The 20,004-nt window shown below is 51.2% G+C and overlaps 1 protein-coding gene across 2 annotated transcripts in view; it reads left to right on the top strand.

The window, feature by feature from the left end:
• The window catches only part of KCNC4 (potassium voltage-gated channel subfamily C member 4), a 52,617-nt gene that overhangs the window by 23,992 nt on the left and 8,621 nt on the right, over positions 1 to 20,004 (top strand). Inside the window, exon 4 of one of the 2 annotated variants that reach the window (XM_032302542.1) lies at positions 10,994 to 11,616. The exons of the other annotated variant lie outside the window; for it this stretch is intronic. Within the exon in view, the coding sequence (XP_032158433.1) occupies positions 10,994 to 11,019 (26 nt within the window). The 3' untranslated portion in view covers positions 11,020 to 11,616. Of the gene's footprint in view, positions 1 to 10,993; positions 11,617 to 20,004 lie in introns of those variants that run through there. 2 annotated transcript variants of the gene reach the window in all.

Raw genomic sequence — 20,004 nt, 5'->3', positions numbered from 1 at the left:
AAACGGCCCAGGGTGGCCTTGGGGGGACCAGGGCCTGAGGGGACCAGGAGATGCAGCTGGAGTCCCTGGTGACCATCTGATGACAGACTTCTGGAGGGGAGAGGGGCTGCGTACAGGGGCGGAGAGTTCAGGGAGAGAACAGACAAGCCCTCTGCCTCACCTCACAGAAACAGCGGGCAGTGCGGTCAGGGAGAAAAGTCAGTGGCTTCCTCAAAAAGCAGTGCCTGAGCCCAAATTACTGAGCTAGTCAAGAGAACAGGACACAGGTGTCCAAGACTGACATTGGGAGTCAGACAGACTCAGGTGTCTTGACTCAGGAGTCCTGGCTCCAGGACTTTATTTTATTGTTGTTAAAGTTTTTTTTTTTTTTTTAATTTGACAGACAGAGATCACAAGTAGGCAGAGAGACAGGCAGAGAAAGGAGGAAGCAGGCTACCCGCCAGGCGGAGAGCACGATTCGGGGCTCGATCCCAGGACCCTGGGATTGTGACCTGAGCCGAAAGCAGAGGCTTTAACCCACTGAGCCACCCAGGTGCCCCTGTCTCCAGGACTTTAATTCAGACTCAGGAGTCCTGGCTTTGTAAATTCCTAGCTGTGTGACCTGAGGCAAGTCACTTAACCCCTGTGAACCTTTGTTTCCTCATCCATGGAGTGGGAGTAAGGAGAGCGCCCACCTTACCGAGCTGTTGGCAGCACTCAGGGAACTCGCCTCTAAGGCCGTGGGTGCAGTGCCCAGCACAGAACCGTTGCCCACAGATATTGGGGGCAAGGGGAGTGTTGTGGAACAACTTAACCCCAGTACCCCTCCCCAGTTTGGTTTACAGCCTCTCCTTCCAACTAAGTGCTACAGATTAACCTCATTTCGGTAAAGCCCTTCTCTTTGTGTGGAGAAGGCAGAGTAGGGGTCATAACACCAGACAGTTAACACTTACGGGATGTTGGCCAATATATCCAAACCCTTAAATATGCATTCCGAGATTGGCATCCCCATTCTTGTTTCATGGAGAAAACTGCGGCACAGTACGTAGGTTCATTTCTCCAAGGTCACACAGCTGAGAAGTGGCAGAGCTGGGATTCGAACCCAAGCTGTCTGTTTCCATGAGTCCAAGGCTCCGCTGCTTTTTAAAAGAAATGGGGCTTCTAAGTCAGAACCCCAAGGGTAGGTAGGGATTTGCGCTTTTAATGTTTTTCATTTCTTTCATCTCAATTGATTCTGATAACAAAGGTATTGTCACCCCCCCCCCCGCTTTTTTAAAAGATTTTATTTATTTATTTGACAGACGGAGATCATAAGTAGGCAGAGAGAGGAGGAAGCAGACTCCCGCCGAGCAGAAAGCCCGATGCGGGGTTCGATCCCAGGACCCTGGGATCACGACTTGAGCCGAAAGCAGAGGCTTTAACCCACTGAGCCACCCAGGTGCCCCTTTTTTCCCCTTTTATAGATAACCGAGGACTGAGGAAGTGAGGGATCTGGTGGTACTCCTCCTCTCCCCCAACACACACACACATAAAAGGGAATGTCATTAATTAATTAGCATGACTCCCAACTCGGAATTGGTTCCTTCCTCTGCAATCCACTGAGTTTTATTGTCTGAGGCTCAGAAGGGGCTGACTGGGATGAGGTTGGATCTGGAGACCAAGTTACAGCAGGAGCGGCTCTGCCTGGAGAAGAAATGGGATTCCTATCCAAGGGGAAGCGGGTTTAGCTTATTTTCTGATCCCAGAGAACAGACCTAGGACCAAAAGATGGAAATGTTAGGAGGACAGATTGGGGTCAAATAAAGAAGAACCTGACTTTTTGTTTTCCTTGCTATTAACAAATTTCACGCACTGTATTAAAAGCACCCCGTACCAAATCAACAGGGAAGGAAGGCCCAGTCCCGCTCCCATAGTCCTACGCTCCTCCTTGGAGGTGACTCTGTTAATTGGTGACACTGGCAATTGGGTCCTTCCAGACCTTGAGAAAAAGGGAAGCTTTCTAACAACTGCCAAACCGGAATGGCCTGTCCTGTGGGTATGAGGTCCCCGTCTCTGGGTGGTCATGTGCCAGGGTTCGTGGGAAGAATATCTGCTGGGCGTGGAAGGTTGAATTAGAAGACCTCTTGCGGTTCTCACATGTTCTGCCTGGGGGCTGGGGGGTGGCACCCCGCAACTCCGTAGTGGGGTAGGCAGGTCCGGAGCCCAAGTCTTCCTAACAGGACCCGGATGAACTCCTCTCCCAACATGATTTTCCTCCCAGTCCTTTACTCTGGTGGGGAACTCCCTGGTAGACTCTCTGTTTGCCTCTTTCCAACCAATCATGGCTGCCTGCCAGGGCAGAGACTGGCATTTGTGGGGCATCTGAGCCGATGACTTGGTTGACACCCTGGGCTCAGGTTGACGGTGTGTAGCCAGGCCCCACCCGTACAGCCTCCTGGGGCTCTGACAGCCTCGTCACCATGAGCACCTGCCTTCCTTGCCAGGCTCTGGGCCTTTGTGGGGTCGACACGACAGGTGGCCCATGAACTGGCCCAGTCACTTGGGGCTGTGGTCACCACACCTGAGCCCCGGACAGCATTTCTCTAAAGGCTACAAGAGCTTCCAGGGACGCTGGGCCCTGCTCTCTCCTGGGGAGCCTCAGCTGGGCCTGACCATAGCATCATGGGCTGAGGAGAGGGAGACAGGAGGAGAGCTGTTGGGTCTCCAGGTCAGAGGGTCAGAGGCCTTCTGCTATTGGTGCTGGAAGCTTCTCCTTTCCTCATGGGGCTGAGGGACCAGCCTGTCACCCTACCCCCACCCTCACCCCCAGGCACCATATTTACCTGCCTTCAGGGCTATTCCCTAAGAGGCTCCTCAAACTGCAAGGGCTCTGCTTTTTGCTGAGTTAGGGTCTCTGCTTCCCTACCTCAGCAATTCCCAGTGTGGGGAGAGGGGGTGGTCAGAGGAGGTCCCTTCCTTTCTCTCTCTCTACTCACTCTCCCCTAGGTGATCTATCTTGTCCACACCTACGGTCTGAAACAGCTTCCAGGACCTGGCAACGGCCATGTTGGTAGGTCGGGCCCAGAACTCTCAACTCTATTTGTTCACTGGACAGACATACACTGAGCTTTTTCTCTATTCCCAGCCCATGTTGGGTGCACATCAGCAGCCCTCCCCTTCCTACTCTCCACACACTCACCCTGCCCGCTCAGGCCCCCCCTCGCCCACCTGACACTGGGCTCTGAGTTCACGGCTCTCCCCTCCGTGTGCTACCACAAACTCGCCACCTCCCCAGTCTGAGCCAGAAACTGGGGTGTCATTGTTAACCCTTCCCTCTTGAAGCTGAATTCACTCACTCACTCAGCACACATTAAATCTTTATTTACCAAAGGCCTATACCGCATCCTGGGGCACCAGCAGGGAACCAGGCCAGCAGGACCCCTGCCCTCAGGGGGCTCATGTTCCAGTGTCACGAAAGACCAGTAAAGATCTCTCCCACCCTCATGCCAACCCCTTATGGTCCCATAGTTCCTCCCTCTGAAATACACCTCACAAGCCCTCCACCTCTCACTCCTCCTCCCTGGCTCCCAGCTGCCTTCCTATAAGCCGGTCTCCTTCCAGCAGCCAGATAGGGCTTCTTAAATGGGATAGGAGGATCCTGTCCCTGAGGCTTAAGCCCTCTGTGGCTTTCATGATCCTGCTGCATTTGAATAAAATCTGAACTCTGTCAAGGTAAGGGGGAGAGGAACCTCAAGGGCCTGTGGCTCCTCAGGCCCCTCCCAGCCTCTGCCCCGTCACCCAGGCCTCTCCCCTTTCAGCCGCTGAGCCTTTCTTATACGCACCATTTCTTCCAGCTTTAGTGGAATACTGTGCCCACCTTCTCAGACTCCTTTTGCCAGGCTGAGTTCTCATCCCTCTGCTCTGGCTTTAAATGTCACTTCTTAGTGGCCCCCTCCAGTGCCCTGTGCTGTCTCCTACCACTGTAGCAGGCTCCTTTTCTCCCCCGGGCTTAGCACGCTTTGGAACGACCTATTTGTCTGTTGCCTGCCTCCCTGTAAGTACCTGGGGCCCGGCACAGTGCTAGGGGCTCCATAAATATTATATGAATGAATGAACGGGCAGACCTGGCCAGGCCATGAGCAGCCGCCGAACTACACCCTCTCCTTTTCCTCCAAGCTGTTTCCAGCTGGCTTCTGCACCTCCCTTCTAGGGCATTCCTGGGAGTCCTTGGGGAGGAACGTGAAAGCTCTTCTCTTTACATTATGCATTTCCTGCCTGAGAAACTGTCAGAATGATGAGGAGGGCTGAGAGAGAGGGAGGCTGAGAGGAGAGCTCTCAGAGCTCTTCCTGCTCTCCCTTCTGGAACTTGGCTTCCACCAGCAGTTTGGGGAATTTGTGCAAACCCCCTCCCCAACCAGTGAGCTACCTGAGGGAGCTCATTCACCTTGGCTCCCCTGGGGAGGGGGCCACACCTTGCGTGGTAAGTGCTCCCCCTGGAATGGGGGAGTGAAGGAAGGAAGTGAGGGAGGCAGGAGGGATGAGGCCTTGATGAAGAGGGGAGAGACAAGGCTGGAGGGGACAGAGGTTGGGTGTGTGGAAGAGGGAAAGAACACGAGTTGCATGGGCCAGCATGGCCCTCAAGCCAGTCTGCCTCCCGGCATGTGCTCTTCCTGGAACTCTGAACCTCCTGGTCCAGCTCAGGTCTCTGGGTGGGACGGCAGTGTTCCTCTAGGGGACATCCTGAGCCTTCAGCTCAAGAGCTTGGGGCCACTGGGGTATGACTACCCCTGAGGGGACCTCTGTAGGGACCAGAGCCTGGGATTCCTTAACCCGGGGGCAACTCCATTCCGAATATCCCTAGAGACCCCCTCACACCCCCCAACCCCTCCAGTTTCTCACCTGTAGGCCCCAGGTCCAAGGACAGTTGCTTGATCAAATGTTCAAATCATATAACTAAGAGAAACACACAAAAACAGGCTTTTCTCCATGCCCTCAGACCTCACCCAAGAGGGGCTCAGAGAGAAGGTGTCCCACTTGGCCCAGGCCCGGCCAGCTGCCCATTGGGAAGACCAAGGGTGAGCCCAGGAGGACCAGGGGGCCCAGAGGAGCTGTTCCTGGACTAGCTGTTGCCATGGTGGCCCTCCCTTGGGGGGGCGCCTGCCAGGTTGCTATGGAGAGAGAGCTCCGTAGTCATTGCTGCCACCACTCTTAGTACGGAGAAGCTGCTACAGGATCCTCACCCTTCTTAGGCCACTAGATGGCCAGCCTGGGGGCCTGTGGACTAGAGGAGCCCACAGCACCAAAAAACAGGAGTCAGAACTAGCCGCCTTCCCAATATCCCAGCTGCATCCAACCTCATGCCTCAGGACCGTCTCCTCCCCTGAGGGACAACACTGTTTGTACTCCTGGCAGATCGATTAGGGACCTCATTTCTCTCAGGACACCCTTAGAGGTAGCAACCAGCTCCTGGGGAGTCTGGGGATAGGATAATTAGGGTAGGGGGTATGTAAGAAGGCCCCAGTGGTACCACTTTCCCTCTGGGCCTCAGTGTGCTGGACTGTGACTAGCTAATTTCTCTGGACAGAACTGGAAAATCGGTTTTTAGAATCCTCCATCTCTCTTCCTGGGTTTTTCTGTACCCTCAGTAAATGCCACCCCTTTATCTACATCTCAAACACACACACTTCCGGGGGCCTTCTGTTCTCTTTGCCCTCTCTTCATGGTCTCATCTATGGATCAAAAAGTATCTTGTGCCAGTCATCTACACTCTAGTATAAATTAGGGTTCACACATATTTTATTTCCCAGGATGCAAGATTACTAAATTTCCTCTCAACTTATGGAGTAAGAGCCCCCTTCTCGATTATATGGAAGTCTGGAGAGTTCCAAGCAGGGTAGGGTTTTTTGTTTGTTTGTTTGTTGTTCGTTTTGATCAGAGAAGAAAGCAGGAGCTCCTTATGTGAATCAAATTAGAGACCAAGGTTCTACAAGGAGCTCTGGCTTCGCTTTGACTAATAAAAGAGAAAATGGAGCACAAAAGTGAAATTAGAAGTGATATGCAGTAGAAGCTGCCTCTGTCCAGAAGATCTTCTCTCTCCTTTTTGTCCCCCTTCCATATTCCAGTGTTGAATCCTCTGCCTAGCAAACACTTATTCATCCCTCAAGGCCCACTCAACTGTCACCTTTTCGGAGAGCCATTCCTGGACTCTTCCTTTATACTTTCACAGTACCTCGTACACCCTCCCCCCGCCAGTGTAGTACTTAGCACTGGGATAGCTTGTCGTCTGTTTGCTCATTTATGGGTGTTTCATTTATTAACGCTCTTATCTCCAGCCCCTGCTCAGTGCTGGGAGCTCCACGATGAATGCATGAGCAGACAGGGAATGAATTAGCTCCCCGCTGCTGACTTTCCTCATGCGCACCTGTCATTCTAGCCCATGCCTGGTCTCAGAATTTGTCTAGAACAATTCCCTGGGATGCTGGGCCTCTCCCTCTTCTACCCGATCCCCGTGTGCCAACCAAGTCTCCCTTCCTGCCATCAGAGCCCCCAACCACAGCCCTGACTCCCCTCCACTTCCCAGGCTCTGACCACCTGGGCCTTTCTCTCCTGGAGCTAATGGCTTCAGACTGGCTGTCACTGGAGTCTACCTAGGATGGCTAAGGGCTTACGTCCCGGGTTCTTCCCTTCTACCTCTTCCACCTGCTCAGTCTTCACGAGAGTGTTCTTTTAGGAGCTTCCGGCCCTCTCCAACTCTCTGAGTGCCAATTTGGGCAAAATCCCTGCTGCAGGCATGGGCCATAGAGAGAGAGAGAGACTGGTGATGATTTTTCCCACAGGAGCCGGGGCCAGTCCCAGGTCATTGCTCGGCTTCAGTTTCCACATCTGTGAAATGGGAATTCAACCATCCCTACCTTCATCCAAGGGAGGCATGAAGGTTAAATGAGGAAGTGGGTAGAAGAGCCTTCTGGAACCCCTAGAGTACTACCTGAGGTGAAAGGTTATCATTCCTCTGACCTTCTCTCAGGGGTTGGGGTGTTCCTCCAGAAGAGGAGAGCGGATGCCTCTGGAAATAGTAAGAGCTCACATTGAGTGGGTAACTGGCCATGTGTTGTTCTGAGCCTTCTGTGTGGATGAGTCCTCAGAGGAGACCCAGGAGGTGAGGGCTCTTTTAATCACTTCCGTTAAGAAACCAAGGCACAGCAGTTAGCCTGACAGAGATCCCACAGACAGATTGCCCATGCCGATTTTGACCCCAACCCATTCCGCCTGGCTTTGGCCCCCACACCCCTGGCCACTGGCTCTGTGGCCACATGCAGCCACGGGTTCAAGCTGGCCCGTTCGGCTCCGCTGTCGTCCATTAACTCCCCACACCCAGAATTTTGCCCTCCCCCCACAGCTTTGCTGCTTGTGACCTGTGTGACACCAGGTAAATGACTTAACCTCCCTGGAAGCTGTCCCCCTGACTGCGAAATGAGGCATCTCCTGGAGATTGCCCTGGGAGGATACACAGGTGGAAGGCACGAAACAGCCAGCCAGACTCAGCCAGGCGGACGGTGCTCTGGGCATGTCCCCCATTGATACTTAGAGAGACAATCGGGAGAGTAGGGCTTGGCAGGCCTGACTAGAAACCCTCTTCCAGAAATCCTTGCTAGGGCCATTCACTGTGGGGTGACGGGATGAAGACCTTCCAGCATGATGCAGGGCCCTGGGTCGGAAATGCTCATGAGATGACCAGCTGGGGTGGCCATTTCCCTCTTGGCGACCCAGGAGGTCCCGTGTGCATCCATCCCAAGGCAGTGAGATGGCAGAGAGAAGCCCGCCAAGCTGCCTGCCCTCTCCCCTGTCCCCCAAGTCTTGTCCACACAAACCTGCAAGCTATGGGGAATGGGAGCCGAAGAGCAAGTAGGCAGGAGAAAGCGCTAGAGGAGAGGCAGAGAGAGCAGGGATCTTGGAGAAGGAGGGGGAGCGAGAGGGAGGGGGAGGAAAAGGAGTGGGGGCAGAGAGGAAGGGTGGAGGATGGAGGAGTGGGAGGGGGAGCACGGCGGGAGGAGTGAGAAAATGCCAGGAGGGGAGGAGGGGAGGAGGGAGAAGCAGGAGGGACCAATCCCGACTGTGGGACCTAAAATGAACTCAACAGGCTGGAAATAGAACAGCTGGGTAAACCCAAAACACTGTTTGGGTGTCTGCTGAGCAAGCACGTGAATGAACAGAACTGGGGGAGCAATTCGAGGAAGAAATAGATCATTTCATCTCAGAGGTAGGTCAGAACAGGAGGCCTTTATTCCAGCCCGCCCAGATTACTCAGGCTTCTTTTTCTGAGGGTGTTTTCTTTATGTAAGCATTATTTTTAACAGACTGCCTTGCCGGTTGGGTTAGCCTGACGCCACCCCATCCTTGGCAAGTGGGAGGCTTCAGTTACTCGGAGACCAAGACCGCTCCCGGATTTTTATTGTAACCGTGGACACGTCTGGCTTCAGGGGAAGAAATCTTAATCCGCTCTCGCTCTCCGAATGGAGGCTTAGGACTCTGAGCTGTGTCATGGGATACCACTTTCCCTTATTAGAACAAAATCCACTTCTGGGATGGGGCAGGACTGGCTTGGGGAACCCTGTCTCTCTTAGCACCCCAGGGCTCCATGATGCCTTTTGGTGGCCTCACCTGATACCAGCACATTTCACCCCAGGAGGGGCATTGCCCCCCGGGGCTCTGCCATGAGACTCTTGCCCTGGCTGTCAGTAGCACCCTAATCTCTGCTCACCACCCCTGCCCCACCCCACCCCCATAGCGCTGTTCCATCTTCATCCACCCTTCCAGACCCTGGCACTCCTTCGCATCTAGGCTCCTAGGGAGACTCTTGGGTCTCAAAGGCCATTTGCTGACTCTCAGGGCCCTTGAGCCCCCTGAAGTTGCTGCCAAAGCTGTTTGAATGTTACGTCCCACAGGAGAGATTCCGAGCTGTCCTCAGATGCCCTGAAGAGTAGTCTGGAAGTTAGAGGTTGGGCCAGTGCAGACTATGAAAATAGCTGGAGCCAGGTGACTGCTGGAGACTCCTTTCAGCCAGCTTGAGGAGTCCTCTTCACTCTGGGGCTTTTGCTCCATCATGGATTTCTCTGGAGTTCAGCTCAGCTCTCCTTGGGACGAACGTGGACAGGAACCGGGGAGCCAGAGCTCTAGCTTTGCAATTACCACGGGCTATGCTATCTTTGGCCACTTGCTTGCTGAGCAGCTGCCTTTGTCAAATTGGGGATGATACTGCCCACCTTAGCAGGTTCTCCCCAAGGCTCGAATAAGATCCCATGTCCTGGCTGCTTAGCCCGATACCTGACATATTTCATAAAGCTTAACTTCCTTCCTTCCTCTCTGTCTTCCTTCCTGGATGAACACTGAGGAACCTTTCAAAAATGAGCAGGTAGACTCCACTAGAGGATCTTTCGGGGGAGACCTAAATTGGAGAGAGAGAACACAGGCCATCCCACAGCCTCTCCAGGAGGTGCTGGGGCCGGAGTGTTAGCCCTGGGGGAGGATGAAGAGAGGAACGCTTAGGAGCCTGGGAGCTGGCGCGTGTGGGTCCATTTCCCCAACTTCTGACTCTGTTTCCTCTGCTGCTCTGGTTTTCATCAGAAGGCATTCCCACGAAGCCCCTGTTGGAGATCAATTCATGGCAACAAGCTAGGAGGGAGCTTTATCTCTAAGAATTTTCCTCTTTCAACTGGGTGGTTAGTCCTGGACATGGGGACTTGGGGGCCCAAGTGGAAATGGGCTCCCAGTGTCCATTGCCTTCCCAAACTGGATGCTTAGAAACACATCAGCCATAAGGAGGCTGATTTAAGACTCTTTGACCACCCGCACCACCCCCACCGCATACACCACCAAGAGAGACACTGAATGTGGAGTCATCTCGAACTCTTCCCTTCCTCCACTGCCTCTCCTCTTCCTCTGAGCTGCAGGCTCTTGGACTAGAGGCGGCTTGTTCTATGCACTTCATGTAGAACTAGAAGTAAAACAAATTAGCTTCCTCTTCTCTGACACTGATGCGCTGGGGGACCAAAGAGGGTGTTTCAGAAAATTCAGGAGTTCCTCTTGGTTCCTTGTACCATTTGTGACTCTTCCAGCTTTCCTTGTCCTTGTGTGAGCCTCCTCTCGTCGAGACAAGAGACCAGCATCTCCGAGAAGGCCCATCAAGTACTCTGAGCTTTTCAGTTGTAAAGGGCAAGAGAAATCAAAGCCACCTCTTATCTCCGTCCAGACGATCGATAGCGATCGGGGCAACTGGTGGCTCGGTCGCTGAGTGCCTGACTTTTGATTTCCACTCGGGTCGTGATCTCAGGGTCTTGAGATTGACTCATGTGTTGGGCTCTGTGCTCAGCAGAAAGTCTGCTTGAGATTCTTTCCCTCTGCCCCTCCTCCTACTCCCTCTCTCTAAAATAAATAAATAATTCTTTCAAAAAAATGCAAAACATAACCCAAGGCTGTGCCCTTGCTTGTCTCACTTGACCAGTGCTGTGTTAATGCCAAGCTGAGATTCCTTTTACTTTGTACTCACCTGGTCCCCAAAGGCTGCCAGGGTATCAGCTACTAAGCCATTAATCCATAAAAGCCATCTACACCCTTCCTTAGATCCCAGAAGGAATCTCAACTCTGTCCTGACCTCGGAAGCCACCTTGGCCTTTTCGTCAGTGCTTTCTTCGCTCTGAATCTGGGCATCACATCTGTAATTTGATGCCTAGGAAATATTTTTAGCTGCCAACCTTGATGCAGACGTCATCCCTATTCACCACAGGGGTATTGAGAGAGGAAAGAGTTGGAAGATTCCAACACCTTCTTGAAGGGTCTTCCTGAAAGACAAGTCTGGCCAGGTCCCTCTGTTTCTGAAAACCCTGTTATGGTTCCCTGTCAGATAAAAGTGAGATGCCTGAGACCATCTGACCACTCAGGCCTCAGTCCCTGACCCTCCCTCCCCACACACCCAAGTAGCAGTGTTCTTCCAACTTGTACCCTGTCCTACTTTTGGTCACACTCTTCCCTTTCCTTACAGTGACCCCCACTCGCTCCACCTTGTGAAAACTACTCATCTTTGGTGAAGTCTTTCCTGATCCGCGCAGCCCACCAGCAGAACTCTGGGCCCTCACAGACCCTGAGACACCTTTATGAGAGCATTTCTTCACACTAGGTATTTACCTGGCCACCTTTTAGAGAGTCATAGCTCAGACTCACCTTTTCTGTACTTCCGCTAACTTGGCCAAGGGACCTATGTAGATACTAGGGTAGTAAATATATTATGGAAAATTATCCAAAATTTAGATAAGGCCAGACGGAAGACTGTATATACCTGCAATGTCCTAGTGAAGATTTGTTTAATAGAGTTTGTTTAAGCACTTTTTAATTTTCTAGAACTGTTGCTATCAGCATAGGACTTTTGAACACTTGACATTTAAGTGTGAATGCCTTAGGTTCAAATGACAATATTTAGGACACGTTGGGTCAAACAAAATGTATTATTAACATTAATTTCTCCAGTTCAGTTTTACTTTTTAATGTGGCTACTGGAAAAATTTAAATCATATACATGGCTCGTGTTATAGATCTAGGGGACAGCGTTGTTGAAGAAGAGTGTTTCATTGTTTGACTTTGTCATTTGCCTTTACTAATAAAGACTCAGACTGTCAAGTTGCATGTTAACTTGTAGATTTTTAAAAAGATTTTATTATTTTATCTGACAAGCAGAGGTTGCAGAAGAGGGAGATGGAGAACCAGGCTCCCTGCTGAGCAGGGAGCCCGATGCAGGACTCAATCCCAGAACCATGGGATCATGACCTGAGCCAAAGGCAGATGCTTAACTGACTGAGCCACACAGGTGCCCCTTAACTTGTAGATTTTTGTCTGGTAGGGATTTATTTATTTACTTATTTATTTTAAAAGATTCTATTTATTTATTTATTTATTTATTTGACAGACAGAGATCACAAGTAGGCAGAGAGGCAGGCAGAGAGAGACGAGGAAGCAGGCTCCCTGCCAAGCAGAGACTCCAATGCGGGGCTCAATCCCAGGACCCCGGGATCATGACCCGAGCCCAAGGCAGAGGCTTTAACCCACTGAGCCACCAGGCACCCCAGCAACATTTTTTTTATTGTGAAAAATTTTTTTATTGTTCATTTTTTATTATGTTTATTACATAACAAAATTTACTATATTTAAGTGTATCATTTGAGGACATTAAGTACATTCACATTTTTGTACCATCCGTCACCACCGTCCATCTCCAGAACTTTCCCACCATCCCTGTGCCCATTAAACAACAACGCCCTCCTTTCCCTTCTGTCCCAGCCCCTGACAACCACTGTTCTGCTGTCTGTCTCTATGAACTTGACTATTGTACGGACCTCACAGAAGTGGAATCGTGCAGTATTTGTCCTTTGGTAATTGGCTTAGCATCATGTCTGGTGTGCATGTCACGTGTTTTTTTATCCAGTCATGCGTTAGTGAATATTTGGTTTGTTTCCATGTTTTGCCTGTTGTGAATAATGGGTCTACAGATATTTCCTTGAGATCGACTTTCAGTTCTTCTGGGTATATACCTAGAAGTGGAATTGCTGGATCGTAGGGTAGTACTTGTTTAATTTGCTGAGGTAAAAGCAACATTTCTGAGCACCTATGTGGTACCAGCTCTGTGCTAGGCCCTTTCCACATGACATCTCGTTTAATCCATATCACAACCCTGTGGGATGAAGATTATTGTCCCCAGTTTATAAAAAGTGAAGATTCCAGAAACTAAATGACTTGTTCAAGGTGACAGATAGTGACTGTGAGTCAAGTTTTAAACCCAGGTCGGCTTGATTCCAAGGTCATGCTCTTCCCAGGCAGCAGGCAATGAAAACAAATATGGTATTCAAGAGGTGGGGCCACAGTTTAAAGCTTTTGGCAGCTAATGCTTTCTTTAATTAACAATTAACATCTTAGGGGCGCCTGGGTGGTTAAGCGTCTGCCTTCAGCTCAGGTCACGATCCCAGAGTCCTGGGATCCTTAGTTCTCCCCGGGGTTCCCTGCTCGGTGGAGAGTCTGCTTCTCCCTCTGCCTCTACCCCTGCCTGTGCTCTCGCTCTCCCACTGTCTCTCAAATAAATAAATAAAATCTTAAAAAAAAACATAAAACAAAAACCACTTAACATCCTAGCAGGAATCACAGAAGGATGGGTCATCACTTCCCCTTTCCCCAGGTCAAATGAAACACTGTCTTCCAGACGGTTCTCAGACAAAGCTCCTCTTTACCCTGGTCTCCTACCACTCCTCCTCCCACATCCCCAGGCCTCCCTTATTTACTGGCTAAAGCCCACACGTCCCAGCTCCAGCCTTATGTCCACCAGAAATCTTCCCAGCGACAACCCCAGAATGGGTCCCTCCCACTAGTTTCCCTGGACTCCCTTCTGTCAACTAGGCTCCCTGCCCTCTGTGTTACCCATTTATGTATGAACCCCCCTCCCGGCCACATGCTCTCCGGGGCACAGTTCACACTGTCCCTTTGCATCACCTGAACCTCCCAGTGCCCGGCACTCGGGGAACAGTTTGAATCAATGAATCAATGAGTGACTCACTCAATCAATGACAGTAGGGAAGACAGGCACGAAGGAGAGAAAACCAGAATTATCCTCTTTTACTTCACTATTCGTGTAAGACCAGGCTGGGAGTTGCTCAGAATAATTTGTGTGCCGTATTTGGCACCACTGCGCAAGTCTGAGCCATTTTGGGGTTGGAAACTCCCAGGGAAAGAGATGGAATTATCCTCTCAGAGAAATATGCCCGCGTGGCTGGCCCAAGGAAGGGGAGGAGGAGGTTTCAATGTTGGTAGAGATTTCATGTCTTGAGGAAAACCGCATCCCCAGGGGAGGAATTGTTTGTGACACCTTTAACACAAGTATTCCTTCCCTCCCTCTTTCATTTGCCTCACCAGCCCAATGATCAGACCCATACTTGCTCTGAGCCAGCCGGCAGGGGGAGGGGGCAGTAACAGGTGACAAAGAATAGTCAGGTATCCAGGGTGACAGCTGCTCATACCCAGAGGGTCGTGGGGAGCACCAGCGAGGTGGGGGAGCTCATTGGCCAGAGTCCTTGCAGAACCTCTGTATCCTGTGCTGCACAAGGAAGCAGCTTGGTTTAGAGAGCTGCTTTAGAGGGCTTTAAGCACCACAGGCCATGAACGTGAAAATGTGTAGCAGAAGGAGGGATAGGATTTGAACTCCACTGAAAGATAAGGGTTTGGGATTATTTGCCCAGGAGAGAGGGAAGTATTTTATCAACTTGGTCATTCATGATTATTTGTAAAGTGTGAGGATGACATTAACTCAAATGGTTCTCACATCAAACCTGGGAGATGAGTTGGCAGGACACTATCCTGTTGTGCATGCAAAGGAAACAAGGAGATTTAATGCTAGTTTTTCTGTCCCCAGTTCAGGGTTCTTGCTCGCTCCAGGCTCCCTCTCCTAACTGCATAGATCCAAGGTGGGGATAGGGGGTGTCCCACATTAGGGGGTCCTAGAGACCAAGCCCATTATGGGCTGGCTGTTCCAGGCAGTGATCTAAGGACTGGCCACAGGAAGGAGCACCTAGGGAGCTCTATACAGGAAGGGATGGGGCAGTTCTGAGTCACCTGGGGCCAGTGTAGCCTGCTAGTAGGTGTTGAATAAATCACACATCTGTATGTTATTGTTCAAAGCATTAGAGTGTCCATGGTTGGGCTGAATCTTCGACCTTGTGAGTACAGGTTCAGAGGGGCTGGTCCCAGCCCAGGTGACCAGCTGCTTGCTAGAATGTAGGCTCGGCTGTTCATGGAATGGTGTCCCTGAGCAGCTGGTTTTCTCCGGTATTTCTTCCTCCACAGAGCAGGAGCGGAAAGGGCCCTGCTGGGGCCCCGTGTGTTGAAGGTGTCTTCAGAAGGGCTCTGAGGGCAGCTCGACGCAGACAGTAGGGGTGGCTAGAAACATCTCAGGGGAAGCCCTGAAAAGGATCAGCACTCGGCAGGCACGTTCCAGTCCAAGAGGATGTCCCCGCTCCCCACAAAGGGTTCGAGCAGGGTCTTGGGTCTGTGGAGTGCCTATTTGGCTCCAAGGCCCTGCATGAGCTGCCAGCAGGGACAGGTGGTCCACTACGTGACTATGTGACAGGTAACCACAGGATCCTTTCTCCAGGATAAAGGGAAAGAGAAGCAATCAGAGAGCATTGAGGGCCTCAGGCAAAGGAAGAAATAATCCGAGCAGAGGGAGTCAAGGTTCTGTTGTGCCCACAGACTTCCAGGAGGGAACCAGCCGCAGAGAAGCCTCCCTCAGACAGTGGATGCCCCCATCAGGCTGATCCGGAGCTGCTTTGCCAAAAAGGAGAATCGGGTTGCGTGGAGCCATCCTCTTTCTCACTCAGCCAGATGGCCTGAAGGCGGTGGGGTGCTTCCAGGAGCCCAGCCCCTTTTCCCTGCTCTAAGGCAACCAGCCAGCCACAGGATCTGAGCCCCTGCAGCCCGGGAAGGCAGTCAGGTCATAGTGGTGACCTCTTCTGACCCGAGGCATCCCTCGTGGGATCTTCACGGACCTGCAAAGCCCCTGCAGCGTCTCCCCCTCTATCTTGTGGCCCATTTGCCTCGGGGAGGAGGCCAGGGCAGGAACTGGGACCGGGGCTGTGTGGTACCCGCTTTTTGAGGACAGCACTGGCACGTAGATCTCGCTCTAAACTCTGCATGGCTTCCTGCTCTGGGAAATGCAGGATTAATTGAATGACATGTAGCGATTCTGGGAAGAAGGAGGTGGGGGAGGGGGAGGGCTGGCTGCCAATCCTGCCAAGGAGACTAGGAAGTAATTCAACCCGTCACTTGATACAGAACTGCTTTAACAGGTGTCGGTGGAGTGGTCACTTTATCCCGCATACAGCACCTCACGGCCTGAGCACGCACTTTGCAGGGCGGGCCAGAGCCCCCGGGGGGCCCACGGTGAGGGAGGCTGCGGCAGCAATGCTGCTCAGGTCCATCCCATCACCTATTTTGTGCTGCAAATACTGTCAAGGTTATGAGTAAACAATCTTCGAGCCAGCAAGCTCCCTGCACAGTGGAGAAGATATCCAGAAACACACATAGTATGTTTGCCTTTTCAGGGATGAGCCCAGTTTCAAACATCCAGTAAACTCTGGTGAGGGCGGGGAACATGTGCCCTCTCTTATTCACACCTGTAATCCCAGTGCTGGGCACAGAGTCTGGAACAGGGTAGAGGCTTAATACATGTTTTGCTGAATGAGCAAATAAATGAACAAATGCTCAGATCATGAGTTGGACCACCAAGTTCACTGGAGTTCCACAGGGAATCAGGGCTCTTTGCTGGCTGTGCCCTAGAACCCCTCTGTTTCCTCCCATGAGACTCCCTTTACTTCTCTACCTTCCCTACAGCAGACCCCACCAGACCTGCACTCTGTAATTTTGCATTCAGTGCCCCGTTCCCTGCCCCCTGAGCCCCAGTTGCTTAAGATAACCAATATTAGCAGGTCAGACACAGCTCAGATGCACTTGAAGATGCTTAGCCTGGTTGGAGAGCCCTAGACAGAACCAGATGTATTTTTAGCTCCTTGGGTATCTGGAAAGGTACTGAGATGCAGTCGTGGTTACAGACACCGTGCAAATCAGTATTCTGTGACTGGCCTCCCCATACCAGCAATTTCCATCAGTGTCTCAAAAGCAAGGGTTGCTATGGAGATGGAGTGCCAGGGCAACTGAACTTCCTGTTAGGAAACAGCAGCACAGGTAGAGCTCCAGGCCAATGGGAACCAAGGAGTTTCTTGGATGGCCACAGTTTCCGCTCCTGAGGGCAAATAATGGCAGGAGTCCTTGGCATCATCAGGAAGGGGTCAGCCGGGAGACGGAAGATGCTCTTTCTGGAACTCGATTCAGGGAGGGAATGATTCTATTTCTTCCTCACAGGTGGCATAGGGCTGGTTTGGTTCTCTCTCTGTTCCTTTGCCCATGGACTTGGGCCACCTAAGAAGCAGTCTGGAAGCTGCTTGGGGAGGATGGTGGCAGGGCCATTCTGAGTAGAGATCAGTCCTGGCAGATACCTAGAATCGAAGTCTTGTGAGGGACAGGGGGAGAGCAGGTCATTTTGGTCCTGAAAGCATTTGAGTTACTCTTGGGATGGTGTTGGGCAGGGTTATCTCATTTTATCTTTGCTTTCATCTGGGGAGGCAGCCCAGGCAGGGGGCATGGTCCCTACCTCCCTCATTCATTCGCTAAACATTGCCTATGTGCCTGATAAGCTAGGCAGCTGAGATAAAAAAAAAAAAAAATCCGGGACTCCAACAGGCTAAATTCCCCACCTACTGCTACAAAATTAGCAAGATGTAAAACCAAAAGAGCACCCAGGTCTGTCCAGTTCATAGATTCAGAGGGATAAGAGCCTAAAGATGTTCTTGAAGAGCATTTAGTCTGACCTTCACACTTCACAGAAAAGAAACTGAGGCCCAGAGAGAGCACAAACTTGGTCACTCAGGGAGTTGGTGAAAAAACAAGCCCAGGATTCTTTGGCCCACTCTTCTCATCACCCAGAGCTCTTTCCAGAGAAATGTGCTACCCCAAACTTTTACTGGACACCCGCTCCGAGTCAGGTATCAGTTCAGCTATGAATTACTTTCAGTTGTTGTTAACAGAGACCTGACCACAGTGACTTAAGCAAATGAGGAGTTTATTTTCTCATAAAAGATGTGCAGGGGCAGGGATCACAGGGCTGTTTGACACTTGAACAAAGTCATCAGGGTTGCAGTTTCCTTCTGGTTTTCTGTGTCACCACCTTCAACATGAAGGTTGATTCTAAACACCCAAGATGGCAGCTGGAGTTCTAGCCATCACATCTCCGTTCCATGCTCAAAAAGGACAAACAGAACAGAAAAAAAGGGCCTGTGGGCCTGCCCTGCCTGCCCCACTGCCTCCTTTGCGAATCTTCCTGAAAACCCATCTAAGTTCCACTTGCAGCCCATTTGTACTTGCTCATTGCCCGAAAGGTTGAGAAATGTCATCTTTCACCGGGGCACATGGCTGCCTGAAATAAAATTGGGGTTATGGTGGGAATGAAGAGTGGGAGAATGATACTTCTAAATTTTCTGCAGTGAGTATAAGTTTATTTGAAAATGAGGGGGGGGAAATGCAAATTCTACCCCTCCGACCTCCTATTTCATCCACACAGGGGATGACTGGACCTGCCTAGAAGCACCTACATTATGCTACTTTCATGAGAACAGCACGACATTTCTTTCTTTCTTTCTTCCTTCCTTCCTTCCTTCCTTTCTTTCTTTCTTTCTTCCTTTCTTTCTTTCTTTCTTTCTTTCTTTCTTTCTTTCAGATTTTATTTAGTTATTTGACAGAGAGAGATCACAAGCAGGCAGAGAGGCAGGCAGAGAGAGGAGGAAGCATCACAAGCAGGCAGAGAGGCAGGCAGAGAGAGGAGGAAGCAGGCTCCCTGCTGAGCAGAGAGCCCAATGCGGGGCTTGATCCCAGGACTCTTGAGACCAAGACCCGAGCCGAAGGCAGCAGCTTAACCCACTGAGCCACCCAGGCGCCCCAGCATGACATTTCTTAAAGCAGGGTTTAAACCATCATAATATCAATGCAGGTCAGTTTGAACAAAATCTACAGACTTTGTGGATATCACCCAGGGTAGAGGCTTGGAGAAGAAGTGGCAAATTCACCAAGGAGCTATAGGAAATCTTGGCTTCGTGCAAAGCCCGCTCACCAGCCCTGAGCCTCCCCCGCCCGCCAGCCCCCAGTTCATCTTGTCTGGGAACGCCTCCCACACACAGTCTCTGGGATGCTGAAATCCAACGCCCTCCGGGGCCGCTGGGCTGCTGGGCGGCATGCCCACCCAGAGTCATGCTGAGCAGCAGGGGTGGGCGCTGTGGGTTCGCCAGGAAGCCTCGGCCTTGGCTCTGCCGCTCACAGATGGCTCCGGTTATTTATGAATTGGAGCTGTTCTCCTCAAATCCCCGCAAGGTAGGTCAAGGACAGGGAAAAGACCCATAGTCAACGAAAGGCTGGGCCCAGGCATCCCAACTTCTACCAGCCCCATGGAAAGACTTCAAGTGTGGCTCGCAGGCTGGGGGCATGGGGAGGCACCCGGGATCCCCCTGCAAGACTTGCTTTCAGCGTGGGGGTTCTTGATGATAGTTCTAAGTAATACACTGCCCACGGCATGATGCAAGTTTTTTGAGAAGGGGACAGTGAAAAAGCAGGCATCAGTCTATTCAGTATGAAATTGGGTGGTTCACTCATGGCAGAGCCCAGACATTCCTGTGTATTCAGAATCCATTCTCCCGCTCATCTTTACCAACAGTTTTATTTGAAAGCACTAATGGGCTCAGTTGCTGTATCCAGCTTCTCAACTCACTGGCAGATGCCCAGAGGGCTGCACCATAAAGTAGAGAGAAACATCTTTGGAGAGCCTGTCCATCCCTTAATAAAAGGCAAAGTCCCCAGAAAAGAAACTGCATTATTTTTGGCCTCACTCCTCCCCCTTCTTCCTGCCTGAAGTGAGAAGATGCTTGGGAATGCAGGGGACCATCCCCACAATCCTGAAAATAAAAAGCCCCATGCTAGGATAGCAGAGCAGGAAGCTAGAAGGATCTGAGGTCCTTCGTGACTCTCAAGACAACATCCCTGCAACTACCTACTTCCTGACTTCCGGTTATACGGCAAAAATCAAAACCCCATTTGGGTAGGCAGCATGGGTTTCTGTTAAGGGATGCCAAATGCAATCCTACTGATGCCCAAAGATTGCCAAAGGGCTATGCCTTTTTGTGCGATCGCAGATTTGCCAACCCATATGCAGTTTCTGTGCTCACTTCACTTCCTCCCCAGGCCAGCTTGGAATAGACCCCCACCTATGTATCAGGGAAAGAAACTGGCGGGATTCTCCCAGCAGAATTTCCAGCAGGCCTGGGCTTGCATCTTGACTGTTCATCTTTCTGTATCACTCTGGGGGAAAGTGAAGAAATTAAGTCCCAGGGACTGCTTTTACTCCTTCTGAGAGATAACATG

The sequence above is a fragment of the Mustela erminea genome, chromosome 10 (assembly GCF_009829155.1).
Source record: "Mustela erminea isolate mMusErm1 chromosome 10, mMusErm1.Pri, whole genome shotgun sequence".
Classification (NCBI taxonomy): domain Eukaryota; kingdom Metazoa; phylum Chordata; class Mammalia; order Carnivora; family Mustelidae; genus Mustela; species Mustela erminea.
The sequence above is the reverse complement of the archived record's forward strand: the minus strand, read 5'-3'. Positions and strand labels throughout refer to the sequence as shown.